This window comes from Myripristis murdjan, chromosome 21, assembly GCF_902150065.1.
Source record: "Myripristis murdjan chromosome 21, fMyrMur1.1, whole genome shotgun sequence".
In the NCBI taxonomy this organism is placed as follows: Eukaryota; Metazoa; Chordata; class Actinopteri; order Holocentriformes; family Holocentridae; genus Myripristis; species Myripristis murdjan.
In genome coordinates, this window is record NC_044000.1 from 26,224,174 (window position 1) to 26,249,020 (window position 24,847).

The 24,847-nt window shown below is 45.4% G+C and overlaps 1 protein-coding gene across 1 annotated transcript in view; it reads left to right on the top strand.

Moving 5' to 3' along the window:
* The first annotated feature begins 1,780 nt into the window (after positions 1-1,780).
* Positions 1,781-24,847, top strand: part of cerkl (CERK like autophagy regulator) — a 36,400-nt gene continuing 13,333 nt past the window's right edge. Inside the window, exons 1-3 of the mRNA XM_030081338.1 lie at positions 1,781-1,998; positions 3,057-3,175; positions 12,853-13,083. Of these exons, the coding sequence (XP_029937198.1) occupies positions 1,781-1,998; positions 3,057-3,175; positions 12,853-13,083 (568 nt within the window). The remainder of the gene's footprint in view (positions 1,999-3,056; positions 3,176-12,852; positions 13,084-24,847) is intronic.

The window sequence follows — 24,847 nt, forward strand, 5'->3', positions numbered from 1 at the left end:
TGTGTGTGTGCGTGTGTGTGTATGTGTGTGTGTGTGTGTGTGTGTGTGTGTGTGTGTGTGTGTGTGTGTGTCAACAGGGACAATATGGTGGCCATATCCCACCATTTAATATCCCTGTTAACGTGGAATAATAATGAGAGACTCCAGATAACATTATAACATCAGACACATTATAATAAAACATAAGAAACACAACATTACAGTCAAGTATAAGAATCCATACGTTACATTACATTAATATACAAATACAAATTTAAATCTTTGGCTTCGCAATTCAAAAGTACACAGGAAGACATAAAAGACATAAAAGACACAGAACAATCTACACACAACAGAACAAACCTCCATGAAATCCTAAAATACAAAAACTGCTTCTTAATGCGAAAAAAGAAGAAAAAAAAAGATAAAGAACCAGAAGAACTGAAAACCAGAGGATCACAGCACTCTCACAGAAAAACACTGGTTCTCAAATGGTTCTTGAAAATGTCCTGTGGTTCTACAGGAAACCATCAGCAGCTGAAGAACCTCTTTATTTAGGTGCTGGTTCTCCACACACTCTGTGGTTCTTTAAAGTCATAAAGGTTCTTCATGTTTAATGGAGTTATTTGGTGGCGGCAGCAGCTAATAATTCTTTTCCTTGTGGATTAATGTGCAGACTCTTTTTAATCTGCACATTTTTAATAGCTCATCTGGCACCCAGTGAAGGAACAAGGAACGTGGAGAACCGGCCAACAACATGTTGGCACACAATCATCTGATTTAAAACACTCACACAAGCTTTTATTCTGAAAAAGTACCAAAGGACCATTTAAAAAAAGGTTCCGTACTGAAAACAGTGATTTAAAGAACCTATTTTTGCTTGTTCTGTCAAGAACAATCCATACAAATGGCTCTCTAAAGAACCTCTTGCTAAAAAGTTCTTTGTGGAACCAAAAATGGCTGTTCTTTGGCATCACTCCAAAAGGTCTTGTTATTAGGATTTTTATTCTCACTCTTGGTGCAGCAGCAGCAGCAGCAGCAGCAGCAGTGGTAGTAGTAGTAGTACTGATCACAGTACTACAGCGGTGGCAGTACTAATATTGTCACCTGTCTGTGGGTTTGAGTCAGTTTCAGTGTGTATGTGTGCGTGTGTGCGTGTGTGTGTGTGTGTGTGTGTTTGCCAGATAATACTGACTAATACAGCTTAAACACAGCCATCTGTCATGAGCACACACACTCACACACACACACACACACACACACACACACACACACACACACACACACACACACACACACACACACACACAGTGCTAGTTGCTGACAGGTTATGTTGGTTACCATGGAGACGCAGAAGCCACATGATATGATCGATACTGTTTGATCAGAGCTTGTTGACATGAGAAGGAGGATGCGGGCGGACCAACCTGGCAACCCTGCACCTGCCGGTCAGCCTGCTGCTCTGAGAGCCGCAAAACAACAACAACAACAACAACAACAACAACAACAACAACACTCCGCCAACAAAGAAGCTGATCGATCATGATTGATCTGAACACAGATCCTGATCGATTCAAACTGATCTCATTCAAAGTTCAACTGATAAAAGCTCCGAGGTTCTGTGCTGTGTGCGCGCTCCCGCCGGGAGGTTAAACCCCGCGGGGCCGCGCGCGCCCGTCCCGAGGACCGCGAGCGCCCCGGGTTAAGCCAATCCGTCTCCATAGCGACCAGACACCGGAAATACAGCCGGCCGGCGGAGCCTCGGCACCGCGAGCTCCAAACTGATCGATTTCTTGTAAGGATGCTGCCGTCCGGAGCAGTGGAAGAGGAAGAAGAAGAGGCGCAAGGGCCAAGAAAACACACGAAGAAGAAAAAGAAGAAGGACAGAGCGACGGCAGCGAAGAAGAAGAAACAGAAGAAGAAGGAGGAGGAGGAGGAGGAAGAGGAGGAGGAAGATCATCATCAACAACAACAACAACAGGAGCAGGAGGAGCACGAGGAGGAGGAGGAGGAGGAGAGGTCAGTCATGTTCCAACTGCTTCTCACATAATTATAATAATCTAACATGCAGCACGTCGACTTTCACGTCTCACACTGAAGCAGCGGCGCGTCGCTCAGGTGAGGCCCACCTGCACCTGCTGCCGCGTGTCCGCTCTCACATCACTCTGATCCTGAGCCACAGAGCCACAGAACCACAGAGACACTGAACCACAGAACCACAGAACCACAGAGCCGCAGAGCCACAGAACCACAGAGCCACAGCGCGTAGAAAAGATCCGCTTCAGTTTAGACACGTTCCCCTGCAGTCCAGCAGCTCATGTCTGGGAGCTTTGGATGTAAAATTAAACAAACAAACAAACAAACAAACAAAGGGAGTAATTTCGGGAGAAATGAGAGTGAGTGGGTAAAGTTGAGCTGATCTGCAGCCTCAGCCTCAGTGTTATTAAAGGTGCAGTCCGTAAACGCAGTGAGGACGTGCAGGCTGTCGTCATGGTGATGGAGGCGTTGTGTGAGGAGAAACCAGGCCTCTGATTGGTCAGTCAGTGGACGTGTGTGTTCGTCCATGAGTTTGGTCAGTGTGTTCTGGGATGTTCGTAGGCCTGTGATGCCGGTGGTGTGTGTGACTGACATCAGCCTGCCTGGTCACACCTGAGTACCTTTAAATGACAATGACATTGATTATAGGAAATTGTGGAAAATTATATACTTATATATGTCATATTATTATTAGGCTATGATTATTTTATTGTTATAATTATTATAGATTTGCCCACGCCGGTTCTGCCCAATTCTGTTTCTATGTTATAACTACAAATACAAATGTAATTCACCTTTGGCATATGCTTTCATCCAAAGAAACATACATTACTCAGTGTGTGTGTGTGTGTGTGTGTGTGTGTGTGTGTGTGTGTGTGTGTGTGTGTTGGAAGGGGGTGTTAATATTTCAATATAAATGGATCAGCTGTTGTTTATTTCCAGACATGATTCTTTACCCACCTCAGTTGAGTTTACATGGCCCTCATCATCGTATGTGTGTGTGTGTGTGTGTGTGTGTGTATGTGTGTGTGTGTGTGCAGCGTGGACCCGGACCTGGTCTTGCTGCGTGGGATCTTCAAACTGAAGAAGAAGAGTCACGACGTGCTGCTGACCCGGACCAGGCTGACCTGGACCCCCATCGTCCCCGAGACCCCGACAGGTCGGTTACCGCGGTGACGCCGTGGCGATGAGTTACCATGGCGAAACCGTGTCAGTTTTCTTGTTCAGGCGTTCAGCGTGTCAGAGAGACAGACAGAGAGAGAGAGAGTGAGACAGTCTGCAGGGGCAGCTGGTGCTGTAATGGAGAAGACCACCTGAAACACACGACATCTGGACACACACACACACACACGCACACGCACGCAGACACACACACACACACACACACACACACACACACACACACACACACACACACACAGTTCTTTCCCTTAAACATCACTCTGCTCACTCTGCAGCCTCACCGTCTCTCTCCATCTCTTCTGTTCATGGTCATCCTCTGTGTGTGTGTGTGTGTGTGTGTGTGTGTGTGTGTGTGTGTGTGCCCTACAGTCTCAGCAGGTCTGTCATGTTCTCTGCTGTGTCTGACCCACTTAAGGGAATATGGAGGTTTGTTTTTGTGATAAAGGAAGTAATATTATTCTGAATCCAAGGCGAAGAATTCAACAGTTTGTCTCACACACACACACACACACACACACACACACACACACTGTGTAACAGGCAGCACTATCCGACCTGTAATACTGTGTGTCAGAGCTGGAGCGGCAGTTTGTCCCGAATGCGACTGTAGCTTTGTGGATTACGTCCTAGTAGCTCGTCCCAGCAGCTCGTGTGGGAGCAGGAGACGGGTTGTGGGCCTGAAGGTGTTTCTAGAATTTGCCGTTTAATTTTTTTGTTGTGGGCTGAGAAACAGAAAATGCTGCTGTGGGTTCATGAAGACGTTTCATCCCTGGACTGTATAACTCCCATAATCCCGTCAGGATTAGAGATTGAACAGTAATGTTTATAATAATTATCATTATTATACATGGATTATGCTGGTGTTGTACTGCTTCCACTCACAGAACCAGTTTTTAGACAAGCAATTAAGGAATATGTGTATTTTTGTGTATTTTGTTTGTGTGTGTGTGTGTGTGTGTGTGTGCTTGGTTTTGGTTTGAGGCAGTCTGTTTTGCTGTATTTGATCCAAACTAATGTCATTAAGCCAGCCCTGTGTGTGTGTGTGTGTGTGTGTGTGTGTGTGTGTGTGTGTGTGTGTGTGTGTGTGTGTGTGTGTGTATGCTAATATGGCTTAGTCCCCCTCCCCTTCTCACTGAGAGACTCTAATAACCCCCCATGGGCTGTACCAAATGCTCCCATCCACTGCCAACACACACACACACACACACACACACACACACACACACGCACACACACACACGTGAGTCTGTGTGTGTGTGTGTGTGTGTGTGTGTGTGTGTGTGTGTTGGAAGGGGGTGTTAATATTTCTATATAAATGGATCAGCTGTTGTTTATTTCCAGACATGAATTTAACCTGTCTCACATACCAAGCAGCCTGTCTCTCTCTCTGTCAGGCAGACAGAGAGAGAGACAGGCTGTTTAGATGTCTGTCTATCTGTCTCTCAGTCTCAGCATCAGCGTGTCTATATGCCTGACAGACAGACAGACAGACAGGCTGTTTCGATGTCTTTATGGAGTGAATTTCCTCTTTCTGCAGAATGAGGTCAGCCTGCAGAGCTGAGTGTGTGTGTGTGTGGTGAGTGTGATGTGTGTGTGTGTATGTGTGTGTGTGTGTGTGTGTGATGTATATGAAGGTCATCTATACACTCATTAATGTGTGAGTGTCATTACTGAGACTGTTCAGTTCCTCAGGCCTCAGATTACCAGACCAGGTCCAGCCAGGATCTGGATCAGGATCTGGATGTGGATCTGGATGTGGATGTGGATCTGGATCTGGATCAGGATCAGGATCAGGATCAGGATCAGGTCTGGTTCATGTTCAGGTTCAGGTTCAGGATCAGGTTCAGGATCAGGTGCTGGTTCAGGTGCTGGTTCAGGATCAGGTTCAGGTTCAGGATCAGGTTCTGGCTCAGGATCAGGTTCTGGTTCTGGTTGATGGTCAGGTTCTGGTTCAGGCCTTCACACCCTGCAAACTGTCAGAAGATGCAGTTTAGTCTCTGAGCTCTGGTCAGGTTCCAACTGTTCGCAGCCAGGATCTGGATCAGGATCTGGATCTGGATCAGGATCAGGATCAGCATCAGGATCAGGTCTGGTTCAGGTTCAGGTTCAAGATCAGGTTCAGGATCAGGTTCTAGTTCTGGTTCAGGTTCAGGTTCAGGATCAGGTTCAGGTTCAGGATCAGGTTCAGATTCAGGATCAGGTTCAGGTTCAGGATCAGGTTCTGGTTCAGGATCAGGTTCAGGATCAGGTTCAGGTTCTGGCTCAGGATCAGGTTCTGGTTCTGGTTGAGGGTCAGGTTCTGGTTCAGGCCTTCACACCCTGCAAACTGTCAGAAGATGCGGTTTAGTCTCTGAGCTCTGGTCACGTTCCACCTGTTCACTGGGATCCTCAGGGATGAGGACCGTGTGGACTCTACCAGGTTCTGTCAGGAAGGCGGTTTGTAAAAAAACTCTGACGTGACTTTTACTGCTCAGACAGCGAGGCTGAGGAGAGCTGCTGCTGCGCTCCGCTACGCTCTGCTACGTTACGTTCTGTTCTGTTAAGTTCTGTTCTGTTACGCTCTGCTATGTTCTGCTGCGTTATGTTCTGTCCTGTTACGTTCTGTCCTGTCCTGTCCTGTTCTGTTACGCTCCGCTATGTTCTGCTGCATTACGTTCTGTTACGCTTGGTTACGCTGTGTTCTATTCTGTTATGTTCTGTTCTGTTACGTTCTGTTCTGTTACGTTCTGTTCTGTTACGTTCTGTTCTGTTACGCTCTGTTCTGTTACGTTCTGTTCTGTTACGCTCTGTTCTGTTACGTTCTGTTCTGTTCTGTTCTGTTCTGTTACGTTCTGTTCTGTTACGCTCTGTTCTGTTACGTTCTGTTCTGTTACGTTCTGTTCTGTTACGTTCTGTTACGCTCTGCTATGTTCTGCTGCGTTACGTTCTGTTGCGCTCGGTTACGCTGTGTTATGTTCTGTTACGTTCTGTTCTGTTACGCTCTGTTCTGTTACGTTCTGTTCTGTTACGTTCTGTTCTGTTACGTTCTGTTACGTTCTGTTCTGTTACGCTGTGTTCTGTTACGCTGTGTTCTGTTACGTTCTGTTCTGTTACGTTCTGTTCTGTTATGTTCTGTTACGCTCTGCTATGTTCTGCTGCGTTACGTTCTGTTACGCTCGGTTACGCTGTGTTATGTTCTGTTACGTTCTGTTCTGTTATGCTCTGTTGCATTATGTTGCATTATGTTGAATTGTGAGGTTTGGTTACCATGGAAATTTTATGCTACTCATGTGATGTTACATCACAGTGCATCACATTGCATTATGAGACATTATGAGACATTACGTTACATTACATAATGAGACACCATGAGACATAATGAGACATTGTGAGATCTGGTGTAAACATTTGGCCCAAACAGGCTCCAGATAATCAGTGTGAACCTGATCAGCTGATCAGTGTGAACCTGATCAGCTGATCAGTGTGAACCTGATCAGCTGATCAGTGTGAACCTGATCAGCTGATCAGTGTGAACCTGATCAATCAGATCAATTCATCATGAAACACTAAAGACTATGTCTTCACTGCAAATCAGTGACATTGAGGAAGCACTGCAGCAAACCATGACATCCTCTGTGTGTGTGCGTGTGTGTGTGTGTGTGTGTGTGTGTGTGTGTGTGTGTGTGTGTGTGTGTGTGTGTGTGTGTGGAAACTATGAGCCATAACACCCCACAGTGAGCCACATGGCCTGGTCACCATGAGACTGGACTGCCACTGAGTGTGTGTGTGTGTGTGTGTGTGTTTGTGTGTGTGTGTGTGTGTGTGTGTGTGTTTGTGTGTGTTGCTTCATGTTTAAACTCAGTTGAGCTGGTTAGTTGTAACTAAACTGTCAGGTCGTCTTCCTGTTTGTCCAGACCAGAGGACAGGAAGTAGCATGTTGCTGCATGGGCAAGGTGTGTGTGTACGTGTGTTTGTGTGTGTGTGTGTATGTGTGTGTGTGTGTGTGTGTGTGTGTGTGTGTGTGTGTGTGTGGCTGGCACAGCAGGTCCAGAGGGCATGATGGGAAACTCATCTCCATCTGGAACCGACACACTACCTGTCACACTGTAGAATCCATACTCTGTGTGTGTGTGTGTGTGTGTGTGTGTGTGTGTGTGGAGCAGCTCTGTAGGTTCTGTCAGCACAGATTAGACTCATCTTCATTCATGTGGATGCAGAGCCTGTCTGTCTCTCTGTGTCCCGGCAGCGTGAGGCTCAGAGAGCAGACGCTGCTTTATTATTTTTGTTTTTATTTTTATTCATTTGAACCCTTTGAAAGCTCGATGGACAAACATGAGGCTCTTTAAAGCCCAGCACAGTGGCTTCAACTGTCTCTGAAACACCAGGAAACAGATTATAAGCAACTTAACAAGACATGACCTGAAAATCAGTAAAGGGTTGCAGGAAAATGACCTGGAAATGAGCTAAAAAAGAATAAAAAACAAAAAAAATAAAGACAGAAAATGACCTGAAAATTAGCAACAAAAAAGAAAGAAAAAGAAAAAACAAATAAATAAAAAAGATGGAAGGAAAGAAAGAAATGACCCAAATAAAAAGAAAAATGCAATGAGCAAAGTTTCTTTCTATCTTTTTTCTCTTTTATAATGTTTTTGCAGCCTGTTTCTGAAACGCAGGCTCCTCTGTTGGTGCTGCTGTATCTTTAGTGGATGGATACAGAAGCTCATTCAGTTACAGTTCATAAAAACACAAGTCCTTACAGTTATTATTAAAGTGGAGGGATCGAGGCTCTTGTCCAATCAGATCGCTCCGTCTGAACTGAGCTCTGCTCCTGGTTCGTCTGTGTTTCTTTTCCTTTCTGAGCTTCGACTAATCAGCTGGTTCCTCTGTGACCTGCGGTTACCCATAAGCCCCTGCTGTTGGCGGGTCGGGCTGCATGTTTGTGTCTGAACCCGACCTGAGCTCGTCCTCCGTCTGCAGGTCACAGCCTGCGTGTTGCCTTCAGCGGCGTCACGTAAACTGCAAATATAATTTCTATATTTTCTTATGTTTTCTGATGTTTTAATAACATCTCTCACTTTGTGGCTCTGCAGACGTAGAATTCAAAACTTAATCCAGAGAAATCTGAAAGTCCGTCTTTGTTTCTCCAGGCCAGATCAGTGACTCATTTCATGAGAACCACGTAGACTCAAACGTCATATCACCTGCTTATCCCACGTTTTTCATCAGTTGAGTCTAAAAGGTCCTCGTCAGGTCTGTGCACTGCAGCTTTAACAGGAAGACCACCAGCTAGCCCCTCCAACACACACACACACACACACACACACACACACAAACACACACACACACACACACACACACACACATGCTGTGACCCTGACATATAGAGGCTGGCCTCTCCGGATGGTGGGGGGGCAGGAGGGAGGGGGGGGCTTCCTGGTTCCTTGTGCCAACTCCTCATCATCTCATATAATCAATCTCTGATGTATTTGTGTGTGTGTGTGTGTGCGTGCGCAAGGGGGGCGGGGTCTGTTGTGTCAGCAGGTAACTAACCTGACCTGAGGCAATGCTCCGTTCTGATTGGTTCAGAGGTCTGGGCTCTACGTGCAGTTTGATGCTTCGTTGTTGTGCTAACTGCGTCATGTGTGCTGCGTCCTGCAGGGGGCGCTGTGGGGGCAGATTCCTGCACGCTTCCCCTCTACAGCAGCACAGCTGTGCACACGCACGCTCGCAGCCGCCATACATACTGCAGGAAGAACATACCAAACCAAATCAAATCAAATAGCCTTTATTGTCATTGTACAAGTTGCACAACGAAATTTGGGGTCTGCACCTCTGCTTGGTAGGAGACATTACAAACAATAAATAAGTAGCACTGAAGAAATATACACATAATAAAAAAATAAAATAAAATAAAGAAAAACAGTAAGAACAGGCACATGTCAAAGGTATTGCACATGGATTGAAGGTTATTGCACATGGGAAAAAAGGCAAATATGGCTGCTGCTGGTTTAACTGCCTGATGACCCACTGATTCATATGCCAATTAAAAATCACATGAGAAAGACAATATATTTAATCAATATTTTGGATTATACAGTGTATGAAACACATCTCCATACAGATATCAAAAACATCAAAACAGTCCAGACACATCATTTTAGGAGAGACCTGGAAAATTCTGTTCCAAGGAAAAAGCAGACACCGCAGAGCACAAGCAGACAAAATGTCACATGAGGAATAAATACATACATGACCAAAACACCTGTAACATGTAACATGTAACGTGATCTGAACTCCACCTGAGCTGAGAGCCGGGAGACAGTACTCGACAGTACCTGCTGTGTGTACTGCACCTGTCAAAGTACACAGTGTAAACTCTCACATCATCTGCAGAAATGATTATTTAACCCTCTGTGTTTCCTTGGTTACCAGCTTCTTACCATCAGCAGCTGAAAGAGTACTGCAAACTACTGCTCTGATAGAAGTACTGTTCCTCTGCTGGTATTTGACTGCAGTAGAAGTAGAAGTACTGTTCCTCTGCTGGTATTTGACTGCAGTAGAAGTAGAAGTAGTGCAGTAAAAATCTACTGCAGTAAAAGTCCAAAGTGTCTCATTTCAAATGTCCTGGCAGTAAAAGTGACTGAGCTCCTTTTTCCAAACAGTAACTGTGTTAGCTGGGATCTTTTCCATGCAGTTAGAAAAGGAGGAGAGAACACGCTGCACACTACATGCTTTTAATTACGCTCAACTGAGGTGAAGACCCTGTAGACTCAACTGACACGTGGCGTAAACACGCCATATGATGGTTGAGTCTACATGGTTCTCATTGGCCACACTTATTCCACTTTTTTGCCAGTTGAGTCTAAATGGTCCTCGCTGTCGTTTTTCATCATGCAGCTTTTATTGTGAAATTTGGAAAATGACTAAAAGTAGAAGCAACAAAGCAGATTTCTCTCCTCATCTTTGCTGACTGAGCTTTTATTGTGAAATGTTGATTATGTGTTCTTTGTAATGGATCTGATTTAAAATGCAGTGAAGGACAAAACTCAGGCAGAAATGGACTGAAGGAAAAGTCAAAGTAATGACTAGTGAAAAAAAAGTACCAGTGCACAAAAAGCTGCTCAGTCACAGTAACATGAGGAAACGTGATTGGTTACCTCCACTTGTGTTTACCATGTAATAGATTACTCTCTCCTCCCTCCCAGCACAGACTCATATCATACATGTTAAACCAGTCACAACTACATGGTGCTGAGCTGAGTTTATGAGAAACCTGTTTACCAGCTTGTTTACCAGCTTGTTAACCAGTGTTGTTTACCAGCTTGTTAACCAGCTCGTTTACCAGCTTGTTAACCAGCTTGTTTACCAGCTGGTTAACCAGCTTGTTAACCAGTGGTCTTTACCAGCTTGTTAACCAGCTGGTTAACCATCTTGTTAACCAGTGGTCTTTACCAGCTCATTAACCAGCTTGTTAACCAGCTTGTTTACCAGCTTGTTAACCAGTGGTCTTTACCAGCTCATTAACCAGCTTGTTAACCAGCTTGTTTACCAGCTTGTTAACCAGTGGTATTTACCAGCTTGTTTACCAGCTTGTTTACCAGCTCGTTAACCAGCTTGTTAACCAGCTGGTTAACCATCTTGTTAACCAGTGGTGTTTACCAGCTTGTTAACCAGCTTGTTTACCAGCTTGTTAACCAGTGGTGTTTACCAGCTCGTTAACCAGCTCGTTTACCAGCTTCTATACCAGCTCGTTTACCAGCTTGTTAACCAGCTGGTTAACCATCTTGTTAACCAGTGGTGTTTACCAGCTTGTTAACCAGTGGTGTTTACCAGCTTGTTAACCAGTGGTGTTTACCAGCTCGTTAACCAGCTCGTTTACCAGCTTGTATACCAGCTCGTTTACCAGCTTGTTTACCAGCTTGTTTACCAGCTTGTTTACCAGCTCGTTAACCAGCTGGTTAACCATCTTGTTAACCAGTGGTGTTTACCAGCTTGTTAACCAGCTTGTTTACCAGCTTGTTAACCAGTGGTGTTTACCAGCTTGTTCACCAGTGGTGTTTACCAGCTCGTTAACCAGCTTGTTTACCAGCTTGTTTACCAGCTCGTTTACCAGCTTGTATACCAGCTCGTTTACCAGCTTGTTAACCAGCTGGTTAACCATCTTGTTAACCAGTGGTGTTTACCATCTTTTTAACCAGTGGTGTTTACCAGCTTGTTAACCAGTGGTGTTTACCAGCTTGTTAACCAGTGGTGTTTACCAGCTCGTTAACCAGCTCGTTTACCAGCTTGTATACCAGCTCGTTTACCAGCTTGTTTACCAGCTTGTTTACCAGCTTGTTTACCAGCTCGTTAACCAGCTGGTTAACCATCTTGTTAACCAGTGGTGTTTACCAGCTTGTTAACCAGCTTGTTTACCAGCTTGTTAACCAGTGGTGTTTACCAGCTTGTTCACCAGTGGTGTTTACCAGCTCGTTAACCAGCTTGTTTACCAGCTTGTTTACCAGCTCGTTTACCAGCTTGTTTACCAGTGGTGTTTAGCAGCACTGCTGTAGTTTACAATGTTTACCAGGTTAATGAGCAGCAGGTGAAAGGAAGGCTTACTAGATATTTTCTATGCAAAAATTAAAGAATTGCATTTAGTCCTTCTTGTTGGATGTGGCTTGGTCCCTGCACTGGTGCATTTTGGGTAATGTATAGCAGTTTCCAGAACAAATTCCAAGGCCCTCGCCTGGAGGAGGAAGTGAGAACGCCTTTGTTTGTCTGTGAGGACCAATGACATCGCCCCTTTTTGTTTTGATCTGACATTAACAGAAATGGGTGCTGAGTTGACTGTTGACGTTGGACCGTCCAGATAAAGTGGGACTGTTTCTGTTTTCTGACCAAACTTCATGTAAATAAAACTGCAGAGTGCAGCTAGGAGGTTGTCGGTTCAAATCCCCTCAGCAGCAGCATCAGCAGGGTGTGTGGACTCAGACTCAGACAGTGTGGTGGTGTGTGTGTGTGCGTTACGTAACCGTGAGCCTGTGCTGTAAACTCTGCTGACTCCGAGCACAGAGGATTGCATGATTAATCTGCGGCGGGCCAATCAGGAGGCGGCGCTCCTTCCTGATCAGTGCGATGGAGCCGCTTCATAACTGGATTAATGATTAATACAGTTAATAATGTTATGTAATATGAACCTTTCCGTTCTGTTCATTCATCTGAATCACCTCCCGCCTCAGCAGCGTTCAAGCAGGCGACCGGACGAGGGGTCAGAGGTCAGAGGTCAGCTGACCGGACGCTCCGTGTTGTGTTCACGTGATTCAGATTTGTAAGAAATACTGACGCCAGGAGTTTCAAATGGGAAATCTAAAATATTTAACAATTGATTTATTATATTAGACTGTCAATATCTACGGTGCGTTCAGGTGCTGTGTGTTGTAATATAATACACAGCAATGTAATGTTAGCTCTGACTTTAGGCGGTATGGTGCATTCAGGAGCTGTGTGTTCATGTTAACTCTCTGTCTGCAGATCAGAGCACTGTGGTGCATTCAGGTGCTGTGTGTTTATGTTAGCTCTGACTGCAGGCAGTGTGGTGCGTTCAGGTGCTGTGTGTTCATGTTAGCTCTGACTGCAGGCAGTGTGGTGCATTCAGGTGCTGTGTATTCATATTAGCTCTGTCTCTGTCTGCAGGTCAGAGCACTGTGGTGCGTTCAGGTGCCCTGCTGCTGAAGGACGTGTTTGCGGTGAGGGTGAAGCGGCGGCGGGCGGCGGGCCAGCAGACAGGGGGCGCTGTACTCGGCCTCGCTCTGTTCTGTGGCCGCAGGAGAGGCAGGAGGCTGGAGGAGGAGACGCTGCACCTGAACAACGCCTCCGTGGAGCACACACACACCTGGTTCAACACCGTGAAGGAGCTGCTGGCAGGTACACACACTCACTCACACACACACTCACACACACACACACACACACACACACACACACACACACACACACACACACACATACATGTAATACTCAGTGCTCACATGGAAGCTGTCTCTTTGCGTGCAGTAACTGTGTTGTTGTTAATATGATCCGTGGTAATGATGGTGGTTTAGTTCCATGAAATAAACATCCCTGGTGCCTTGGCTCAATAACAACATGACACAAAGGGCTCTAGTTTCGCAGACCTGGCGAGGCGGGGGCGTAGCGCAGATGCGCTTCGCCAACTGGGTGTGGCCAGGCGGATTTTCCAAGTTTGGCACGCTGTTCTCGGTGGCGCAAGTACTCCGCCGTCCCTCCTACCGGCGGAGAGGAGGAGAGAAGGCGTGGAGTGGGTTTGACACAGCCGATTCACATGTAACCAATCAAATGAGCCCCTGTCCTTGCCTTTAAAATGCGCTGCGTGAAGGCGTAATGAAAGTTTACACAGCTGACATGGAGGTCTATTGCCGCAGGCGGAGCGGAGCCCAGGAGACAGGCGCGGAGCGGAGACCGGCACGCAGTGCGAACACGTCACCAAAACCTCACAGGCAGGCTTCCAGAATGTCAGACACATGAACAATGCAATAAATACCGAAAAAAACACTATTCAATGCTACGATCACAATCAGCACATACATATATCTCCATATCAACTGTCCCGTCACAGCTGATGTCAGATCAAAGGAGATTGGCACCGTTTGTGCTGATTGTGAGGTTTTGGTGATGTGCGCCAGGCAGCCAAACTTCCACTGCGCCGGCTCCGCTGCGCCTTGCGCTGAAAGTAGACGTGGTTTCAGATGGCGAGCTTTTGGCGCACCTCGGCGAAGCCTTTTGGCACGAAACTGTCACTGCACCAAGCTGAATCTGTTGACACCTCCCCCCGCTGTGCCGCCACTCCCATCTCGGCGCACCTCCGCCTGCGAAACTTGGAAACTGTCCGCCTCTGCCGGGGCTAGCTCTGCGCGGGGTTCGCCTCACTGCGCCACCCCGCGCTGCGCCGGGAAACTAGAGTCCAAAGTCAAAATGATTTCGTGGCTCTTCAACCTTCATAAGCAGAGGAAGTACTTCATTTATTTCTGAAGACTAAATGCAGGGCGCGGCTGCAGGTTCTTGGTGTGTGGAAGTATTTTCCAAAGTGAGCAGATGTCAGAATGACGGCTCACAACGCCTGGACAGACCTGGAATTACAATTTTTATTTAACTGAAGTAAAACTGCCAAAGATTTTTTTTATCTGCCACCATGAGTCAGCTGACTGTTTGATCAGCTGACTGTCACACCGAGTCTGACCTGAATCAACAACAGGAAAATAAAAATTATTCCCCAGTTTTTTTTCCTATCAAAACTGTAGACACTGAGCCTGGCGGTGGTTTATGCTCCTGCTCAGAGGAAGTCGGCCATGCAGCCGGCAGTTTTCAACAGGAACTTGCCAGCGGCCATATCAGCTGTTTTTGCTCTGCTGGGCTGTAGATGTTACGGCTTTCAGGCCAAAATCATTTCCTCAGACTTCGGATTCAAAACCTCGTCTGATTGGTCGGTGAATTTTCTTTTAGCCTCCAGTAAAAATTATAATAATTAGTAATAAGATGGACTTGGGCCGTGCGGTCTTTGGGACAGGGATTTGCTGCTTCACTGTGAAAAGTTTGTTTGGTGAAGATTCAGTTTGGCTGCAGCTGATTGACAGCATCAGACTACAGGCTCGTCCAATCAGAGCAGCCCGATGAACACAAGGACTCATGGGAGGTCAAGTCTCGAGTTCTGTGTTCAGTGGAACCGGATGAAGATGGGTGTCGATTTTGGGGATTCTTTTTTTTTTGGTGCATTTTTTAACAATATAAAAACACAACAACAACAACAACAAACAGACAAACAACAACCACAACACAATACACAATACAACAACAACAGCAGCACAACAATAACACAACAACACAACAACAACAACACCCTGTTTTGTTGTTGTTGTGTCTTATGATGTGTTGTATAGTGTGTGGTACGGTATGTTGTGTTGTTGTTGTGGTGTGTTGTTGTATTGTTGTGTTGTGTGTTGTGTTTTTTATTGTTTGTTGTTGTATAGTGTTGTATTCTGTGTTGTGTTGTGTTGTGGTGTGTTGTTGTATTGTTTGTTGTTGTTGTGTTGTGTTGTATTATGTGTTGTGTTGTTGGTTGTTGTTGTGTAGTGTTGTATTGTTTGTTGTTGTGATGTGTGGTGTTGTGTTGTGTGTTGTGTGTTGTGTTGTTGTGGTGTGTTGTTGTATTGTTGTGTTGTGTTTTATTGTGTGTTGTATTGTTGTGTTGTGTTGTGTGTTGTGTTTTTTTATTGTTTGTTGTTGTGTAGTGTTGTGTTGTTGTGGTGTGTTGTTGTATTGTTTGTTGTTGTGGTGTGTTGTTGTATTGTTTGTTGTTGTGTTGTGTTGTGTTGTATTGTGTGTTGTGTTGTTGGTTGTTGTTGTGTAGTGTTGTATTGTTTGTTGTTGTGATGTGTGGTGTTGTGTTGTGTTGTTGTATTGTTGTGTTGTGTTCTATTATGTGTTGTGTTCTATTGTGTGTTGTGTTTTGTTGTGTCTTGTGTTGTTGGCTGTTGTTGTGTAGTGTTGTGTTGTTGTGTGTTGTTGTGTGTTGTGTTGTTGTTGTTTGTTGTTGTGTAAAGAGCGACAGTTTGGTACAGGCGGCAGTGACTGTTTTCACTTTTCGTCACAGAGTTATTTATTTTAAAATCTCATTCTCGTCGTTTCTGATCCTCAGTTTGTTTGTTTTTCCATCCTGCTGTAAAGTTGTCAGAGCTGGAAATGAGCAGCGATCATCAGACACGTTCAGATACAGGAGGAAAAGCTGCTGCTGCTGCTGCTGCTGCTGCTGCTGCTGCTGATGATGATGATGATGTTGATGTTGATGAGGCTGAACCTGTCAGACAGGTGCTGCTGCATCCACAGTGAACCTCCTGTGTGGAAAAGCTGGTGAAAGACGTCAGAGAGCAGCTTCAGAAACACTGAGGAAAACTGACGAGTAAATAAACAGGAAATTAGTAAAAAGTTACAAGAACATGAGCAGGAAATTCACCCAAAAACCCCACAGCTGCAGGAGCTACACTGTTAGCTAGCTAGCTGAGGTGCTAGCTGAGGTGCTAGCTGTTTTAAACATCTCTGGTTGTCATGGTGACATCACTTCATTTAATCAGGTGAGTCAGAATTACATCGGATGGGAGATGTAATCTGCTAATCCACAGGAACATAGAGACCTGGATTACACACACACACACACACACACGCAGCAGTGGTCAGTCACGTCAGCAGAGTTGAGTCTTCATATTGTTTCCTGGAGGATTAACTACGACACTGTGTGTGTGTGTGAGTCTGTGTGTGTGTGTGTGTGTGTGTGTGTGATGAGGCTCAGGACATTCATCAGCTCTGCTACTGTTGAGGTTATGAGTATTATAGTATTACTGTCACGCGTCCTGTGTCCACGGCGACGCGTGCTCCTGCAGCAGAGCAGCTGTTGGTCAGAGCGCCACCTGGAGGGCGGAGCCATCAGAGCCAGACAGGAAGTGATGGTGGAGCAAAACCTGAGCAGATTCATTTAATTTGGTGTGAGCAACTTAACAAGATGTGCAAGAAATCTTAAAAAAAAAAAAAAAATTAAAAATACTAGAAAATGACGTGGAGATTAAGTAAAGAAAACAAAAGAAAAAAAAAGAAAGAAAACGACCCGATCTTTTTTTCCTGTGTTACAGAAAAAAAATATTTTCTTTTTTGGCTAATTTTCAGGAGATTTTCTTGCTTTTTTTAATTATTATTATTATTATTATTATTTTTTTTTAATAAATTTTCAGGAGTATTGTTGGTTGCTTAAGTTCAGGTCATATCCTTGTTTGTTTTTGTTCTTTTGGTTTTTTTTTTCCTAATTTTCTTTTCTTCATTTTCTTCAGTTCCTCAGTGCCTTTTTTTCTGTGTTTTTGAAAGAAATTGTTTGTCTTTCAAAGAGTGGTGTCGTGTTTGTGCTAACAGAACTACAGAGACAAAACTTTAGTTTGAGACTAACTGGTTATGACTCGTTAGTGTCTAGAACAGCTTCCACTCTTCTGGGAGGCTTTCTGCCAGATGTTGGAGTGTCTGTGGGAGTTTCTGCCCGTTCATCCAGAAGAGCATTAGTGAGCTCAGACTCTGATGGTGGACTCTGATGTTGAACAGTCTCCGTTCTAGTTGATCCCAAAGGTGTTGGATGGGGTTGAGGTCGGGGCTCTGTGCGGGCAGCTCAAGTTCTTCCAAACTCAGCCGGCCACGTCTTTATGGAGCTGCTCTGTGCACTGGGGCTCAGTCATGCTGGGACAGGAAAGGGCCTTCCTTCCCCAAACTGGTCCCACAAAGCTGGAAGCAGAGAATTGTCCAAAATGTGTCGGTGAGCTGAAGCGTTCAGATTTCCCTTCAGTGGAGCTGAGGGGCCGAGGCCGAGCCCAGAAACACCAGCCCACAGCGTGACCCCTCCTCCAGCAAACTGCACAGTCGGCACAATGTGCTCAGGCAGGGAACGTTCTCCTGGCGTTCCCCAAACCCAGACTCGTCCATCAGACCGCCACATAGAGGAACCTGATTGGTCGCTCCACAGAACACGTTTCCGCCGCTCCAGAGTCCGGCGACGGCGTGCTTTACGCCGCTCCGTCCGCCGCTCCGTCCGCCGCTTGGCGTCGTGCTCGGTGATGTGAGGCTGGCGTGCGGCCGCTCGGCCATGAAGCTCCCGGCGCTCAGTTTCTGTGCTGATGTTGATGCCAGAGGAGGTTTGGAGCTCTGCAGGTACTGAGGCGGCAGAGCGTCGGACACTTTTACGCACTATAAGCCTCGGCGCTCGGCGACCCTGCTCTGTCACTTTACGTGGTGCCGCCCCCTGGTGGCCGAGTTGCTGTGGATCCTAAACGCTTCCACTTTGCAATAATCCCACTTCCAGCTGATGGTGGAATATCTAGGAGGGAAGAAACTTGAGCAGCTGACTTGTTGCAGCGGTGGCTTCCTGTTCCATCACTATTCCAGCAGCACGCTGGAACTCAGTGAGCTCTTTAGAACCAGACGTTCTGTCACTGATGTTGGTAAAGGCAGACTGCAGGGCTGCTGCTGGAGGTTGAGTCAAACTGTGTTTCCTCAGTTCATCAGGATCTGCTCAGTAAAGCTGAAGCTGCTGAAGTTCCCAGAGTTTCGTTTCCCAGGGACGAGAAAAACTGCTGCACAATAGTGGGAGGAGCCTGGCTGACACTTAACACACAATAGAAACCTGGACTGCTCATGGATGCAGCTCTCACTCTCTCTCTCTCTCACACACACACACACACACACACACTTTTGTGTTTTTCATGTTCATCCTTTATGTGTCTTGTATCCACATTGAGGTCGACATCACCAACATTTACAAGCAGCCAATAGTGAGGAGGTCAAGGGTGTCTCACACACACACACACACGCACACACACACACCATCGTCCTGTCAGCATGGCATCGCTCTGACATGTTATCGCTGGACATCTGTCTGTCTGTCGCTCCGTCTGTCCGTCAAACCAGATTACCCATGAGGCCCTGCAAGGTCACAACTTCTTTAAATATATATGGAATTAACCCCTGCTCACACACACATACACACACATACACACACACACACACACACACACACACACACACAGACGGCCGGCCCTCAGAATGGCTCTCAGGTTGTGTGTCAACTTGTATGGTCACACTGCACATCAAACTCTGACGGCTTTTGTGACTTTACACACCGGAGGAGGGGGAGGAGGAGGTGTGTGTGTGTGTGTGAGTGTGTGTGTGTGTGTGTGTAAAGGTAAACAGAGTAGATTGGTGGCTGTGTGTCCAGACAGAGCCCGGCCCGGACATTAAGCCTATTTTCCAGCCAGAGGTCAGAGTGAAAAGCCTCGCGGCGGCGGAACAACTGCCATTCAGCCGCATTGTTGTGCGAAATGTCCCTTTTCCCCCCGAGCCGCGGGCCCGCCGCAGGACGCACATTCAGCCGCACAATGGCACGAGACGGCGGATATTTCCTGTTTTCAGGCGAGATTCTGCGGTGGCGCGGCTCAGAAACCAGCTGCTGGAGCGATGTCCAGCTCTAATGCTAACTGACTGGCAGTCACTGCAACAAAAGAGCCAAGCCGCTCTATAGAGTCTGTTTCTACGCCTCCAGTCAGATGGCCAGTGACTTGTTTAACAGATCAACAGGCTGACAGGAGCGTGGCAGCGGGGGGCGGGGCCTCAGCGCCACGGCAACCTGACGGCGCTCAGCTGCAGGACGTTTGATGGAGCACAGAGACAAGACAGGCCAGGCAGACAGTACACACACTGAAGTACTAATACTCATGTACAGGCAGACAGTACACACACTGAAGTACTAATACTCATGTACAGGCAGACAGTACACACTCTGAAGTACTAATACCCATGTACAGGCAGACAGTACACACTCTGAAGTACTAATACTCATGTACAAATACACTCAAGGTACAATTACTGCTGCCACTGCTTCACTCAAGTAATGTGACAAGGACAGTTGAGGGGTGAAGGGGTGAGGGTGAATGGATAAAGGGATGAGGGTCAGGGTGACGGGATGAATAGATGAGGGCTGAGAGATGAAGTGATGAAAGGATTAGGGTGGGGGGATGAAGGGATGAAGCGATGAAGGGGTGAGGGTGAGGGTGCTCTTCAGCTGTTAATATAGTAATTTGTATTTCATTGATGTTTTTTGTAAATGGCAGAGAAAGTGCATGTGGTGGTGCGTTCACAGCACAGTAGGGAATTTGAGCTCCTGTAAGGTGGTGCCTCTGTGTGTTAGAGACATGAAGGTGGCCGGCCCTGCAGTGAGGAAGAGGAGGGTCAGTGCGGCGGATGATGATGTCAGGGCTTGTGCTTTTATTTTGATGATGTGCCTCAGTTCTTTATGTCTGCAGTTTTGATGTGCCAAAGGAGATAGACAGATAGATAGATAGATAGATACTTTATTCATCCCGAAGGAAATTCACAAGTACTGAAAATAATGAACATAAATGTCAGCTGCGGTGTGTCGAAACATTGGGATCAAACCGTGAATGCACCGTAGTGCTGACGAAGCCTCGAGCGATTTCCCCGTTTCTGACCCGCTGACAGGTTGGAGGGTGACCGTTCTATACTGTTATATTCTATACTGCTATCTTCTATACTGTTATATTCTATACTGCTATATTCTATACTGTTATATTCTATACTGCTATATTCTGTACTGCTATATTCTATACTGTTATATTCTATACTGCTATATTCTATACTGTTATATTCTATACTACTATATTCTATACTGCTATCTTCTATACTGTTATATTCTATACTGCTGTATTCTATCCTGCTATATTCTATACTGCTATATTCTATACTGTTATTTCTATACTGTTATATTCTATACTGCTATATTTTATCCTGTTATATTCTACTGTTATATTCTATACTGCTATATTCTATACTCTTATATTCTATACTGCTATATTCTATACTGTTATTTCTATACTCTTATATTCTATACTGCTATATTCTATACTGCTATTTCTATACTGTTATATTCTATACTGCTATATTCTATACTGTTATTTCTATACTGTTATATTCTATACTACTATATTCTATACTGTTATATTCTATACTGTTATATTCTGTGCTGCTATATTCTATACTATTATTTCTATACTGTTATATTCTATACTACTATATTCTATACTGTTATATTCTATACTGCTATATTCTGTGCTGCTATATTCTATACTATTATTTCTATACTGTTATATTCTATACTGCTATGTTCTATACTGTTATATTCTATACTGCTATATTCTATACTGTTATATTCTATACTGCTATATTCTATACTGCTATATTCTGTACTGTTATATTGTGTTGTGTTCTGTTTTGTGCTCTCTGTGTTTCTGTTAGCAGAGCAGACTGTTCTGTTTGGACAGGACACCTCAGCACACTACTTTACAGCTCTGTGTGTGTGTGTGTGTGTATGTGTGTGTGTGTGTGTGTGTGTGTGTGTGTTTGTGTGTGTGTGTGTGACTGTTACATATTAACCGGTGTCCCTGCGGCCGCCGTGTGTTTCCATGGTGACGTGATGGGACGTGGCACTCTTGTGTTTACATTTTAAACACTGAGGCCGGAGCGCTGAGGCCTCTGAGCCGCAGGAGCAGCATCTTTAGGAGGTTTCACCGCTGGCTCACCTCCGGCTGTCTGTAACCATGGCAACGTGGTCCCGTCCCACCGCTGGGTTAGGGATTGGTGATATATATTAACTTATCGTATCGATATTTATTATATATTAACACACCTCTTACATGCTGCCGTGAACGAACTTTCCCTCAAAACTGCCCTGCCGTCTACCTCTGTTTGTGAGCGCCTACATTTCCCAGAATGCCTTTCAGCAACCTTTCAAGGAAGTGTGTGAACTTCAGATGTTTGTTTTACATGAGAGAGAGAGAGAGAGTGAGAGACAGACAGGAACGGAGAGACAGACAGAGAGAGAGACAGAGAGAGAGAGAGAGAGAGAGAGAGAGAGAGACAGAGAGAGAATGACAATAAAGAGTTGGTAAAGAATGAATTTCATGAATCATAGCAGTGCATTCTGGTCTACGTGCTGCTCCTGTATGATTGGCTCTGGAAAGAGGGCGTGGCTCTCTGACGTCTTCCCATCTGTGATTGGCCAGAAGGTGCAGACAGCAGGTTGCTGGGTTGAGGACACGACTCCAACATCACTAGTAATTTCTTTTCCATTAAAACCACAGACCACGTCTCCTCGCCTCTTCGTCTCCTCGTCTCCTCGCCTCCTTACCTCCTTACCACCTCTTCTCACATCTTCACATTAAAGATGGTGAACTTCGTTTTTGGACAAATCTCCTTGAGCCTCTGAAACAAAGTGAACACACAGAGGGGCGGGGCTGGAATCTCATCTGTTCAAACCAGACAACCAGTCACCTCCAGGAGGCGTGGCTTCCCAAGCGCCAATCATTGCTCGTGCACTACTGCCGTGCACGGTCTCCTCCTCCTCCTCAAACGGATGTAGCATAGCCTAGCTTAGCCTAGCTGAGCCCAGCGTTGCTATGGTACTTTAGCATAGCTGCATGAGGATGCGAGGGGCTTGGAGGAGGGGCTGACAGGTGGGAGTCGATGAAGTCCCGCCCACTCCACAAAGTTACGACCTGCGATTTAAACCCTCCACCTGTAACCCTCCACCTACTGCTGCTGCTGATGATGATGATGGCGGTGATGATGGTGATGATAATGTGATGGTGATGATGAAGATGATAATGAAGGTGATGATGATGTTGATGATGATGATGATGATAGTGAGAATGATGATGATGATGATGTGATGGTGATGTGATGATGAAGATGAAGATGATGATGGTGGTGATGGTGAAGAGGACGATGATGATGATGATGAAGATGGTAATGATGATGTTGATGGTGATGATGAAGATGATGATGATTGTGATGATGATGTGATTGTGATGATGAAGATGATGATGATGGTGATGATGATGATGATGTTGAAGATGACGATGATGATGGTGATGATGATGGTGAGAATGATGATGTTATGATGATGATGGTGATGATGATGGTGATGGTGATGATGATGATAAAGATGATGATGATGGTGATTGTGATGATGAAGATGATTATGATAATGGTGATGATTAGGATGAACATGATGAAGGTGATGATAATGATGATTAAGATGACGATGATAGTGACGATGATGATTGTGATGATAATGAACATGACAGTGATGATGGTGATGGTGATGTGAACGTGATGATGATAATGATGTGATGGTGATGATGATGAAGATGACGATGATAATGATCTGATGATGATGATTATGTGACGATGATGACGATGATGATGATGATGTTGATGAAGATGACGATGATGGTGACGATGATGATGGTGATGGTGATGATGATGAAAATTTCGATGATGATGGTGATGATGATTGCTATGATTATGATGATGATGATGAAGATGATGATGATGATGATGGTGACGATGATGATGATGATGATGATGATGATGATGAAGAAGAAGAAGGTGATGATGATGATGATGATGATGATGATGGTGTTTGATGGTGATGATGATGATGATGATGTGATGATGATGATGATGGTGATGATGATGGTGATGATGATAATAATGATGATGGTGATGATGATGATGTGATGATGGTGATGAGGATGTGATGGTGATGGTGATGACGAAGATGATAATAATATTATGATGATGATTATGATGATGATGAAGATGATATTGGTGGTGATGATAGTGATGATGATGATGATGATTATGATGATGGTGATGATTATGATGACGATTTCAATGGCGATGATGAAGATGGTGATGATGAAGATGATGATGATGATGTGATACTGATGGTGATGATAATGGTGATGATGATGATGAAGATGTGATGGTGATGACGAATATGATAATATGATGATGATGATTATGATGATGATGAAGATGATATTAGCGGTGATGATGGTGATGATGATGAAGATGATGGTTATGATGATGATCATTTTTATGGTGATGATGATGAATATTATGATGATGGTGATGATGATGATGATGTTGCTGATGGTGATGGTGATGGTGATGATGATGATGAAGAGGATCTCACATGGCCAGACTTAATTGAATAAAAACCCGGTGATGCAGACGTCAGGTTGTGTTTTGTGTGTTAAAGCTTCATGAGGCGGAAGGGAGGGAGACTCTCCTCGGTCAGAAAGCGAGCTCTGCTGCCTGATAACAGCAGGATTGTTTACCATGGAAACGCTGTAGCGACGCCATGGCAACCAGCCGCCGGCCGAGGCTGAGAGATGATCTGATGGACACCTGATCTGCCGCCCCTCTGCCGCTCGCTTTATCTCCGTCTGCTCTTTTAGAGAATATCAACAAATGGAATGACATCATCTCCTATGAGAGGCTTATCTGTGTGTGTGTGTGTGTGTGTGTGTGTGTGTGTGTGTGTGTGTGTGTTTCCTCATAGGGCTGCTGACAGCAACAGTTTCCTTGGCCGTTTCGTCCATAATCATCAGTCATCCATTAATCCATAACCCGGACAGAGACAGTGTGTGTGTCTCTGAGCGACGCCGCTGGTCGCTTCTGTTTTTCTGTTTTGTTTGTTTCTTTGTGTTTGTTACTGTCACCATGACGACGAAGCTCCTCTAAACTTAACCAAGTGTTTCCGGTGCATAAACTGAACCAAACTGCGAGCATCTTGGCGCATGAGCACCGCGGCTTGTGCCATAATGTGTGAAGCAGTCCTGCAGGTCGTGATGAGGCTCAGTCATGCTCCCTTTGAGAAAATAAACGTCAAACGATGTAACCGTCGCTGGTCTGTGAGGTCATTAAACGCATCGCTGCAGGAGGACGGCGGTCTGTGAGGTCATTAAACACATCGCTACAGGAGGACGGCGGTCTTTGAGGTCATTAAACGCATCGCCGCAGGAGGACGGCGGTCTGTGAGGTCATTAAACGCATCGCCGCAGGAGGACGGCGGTCTGTGAGGTCATTAAACGCATCGCCGCAGGAGGACTCACTGTTCTTTTCTCTGATATTAGCAGTGTTTGGCTGCTGCTCAGTTGTTCCACATCTGTAAGCTTCCTGAACACCTGCACAGGTGCGGAGAGTGCAGTGCATCTCTTGGTCACAG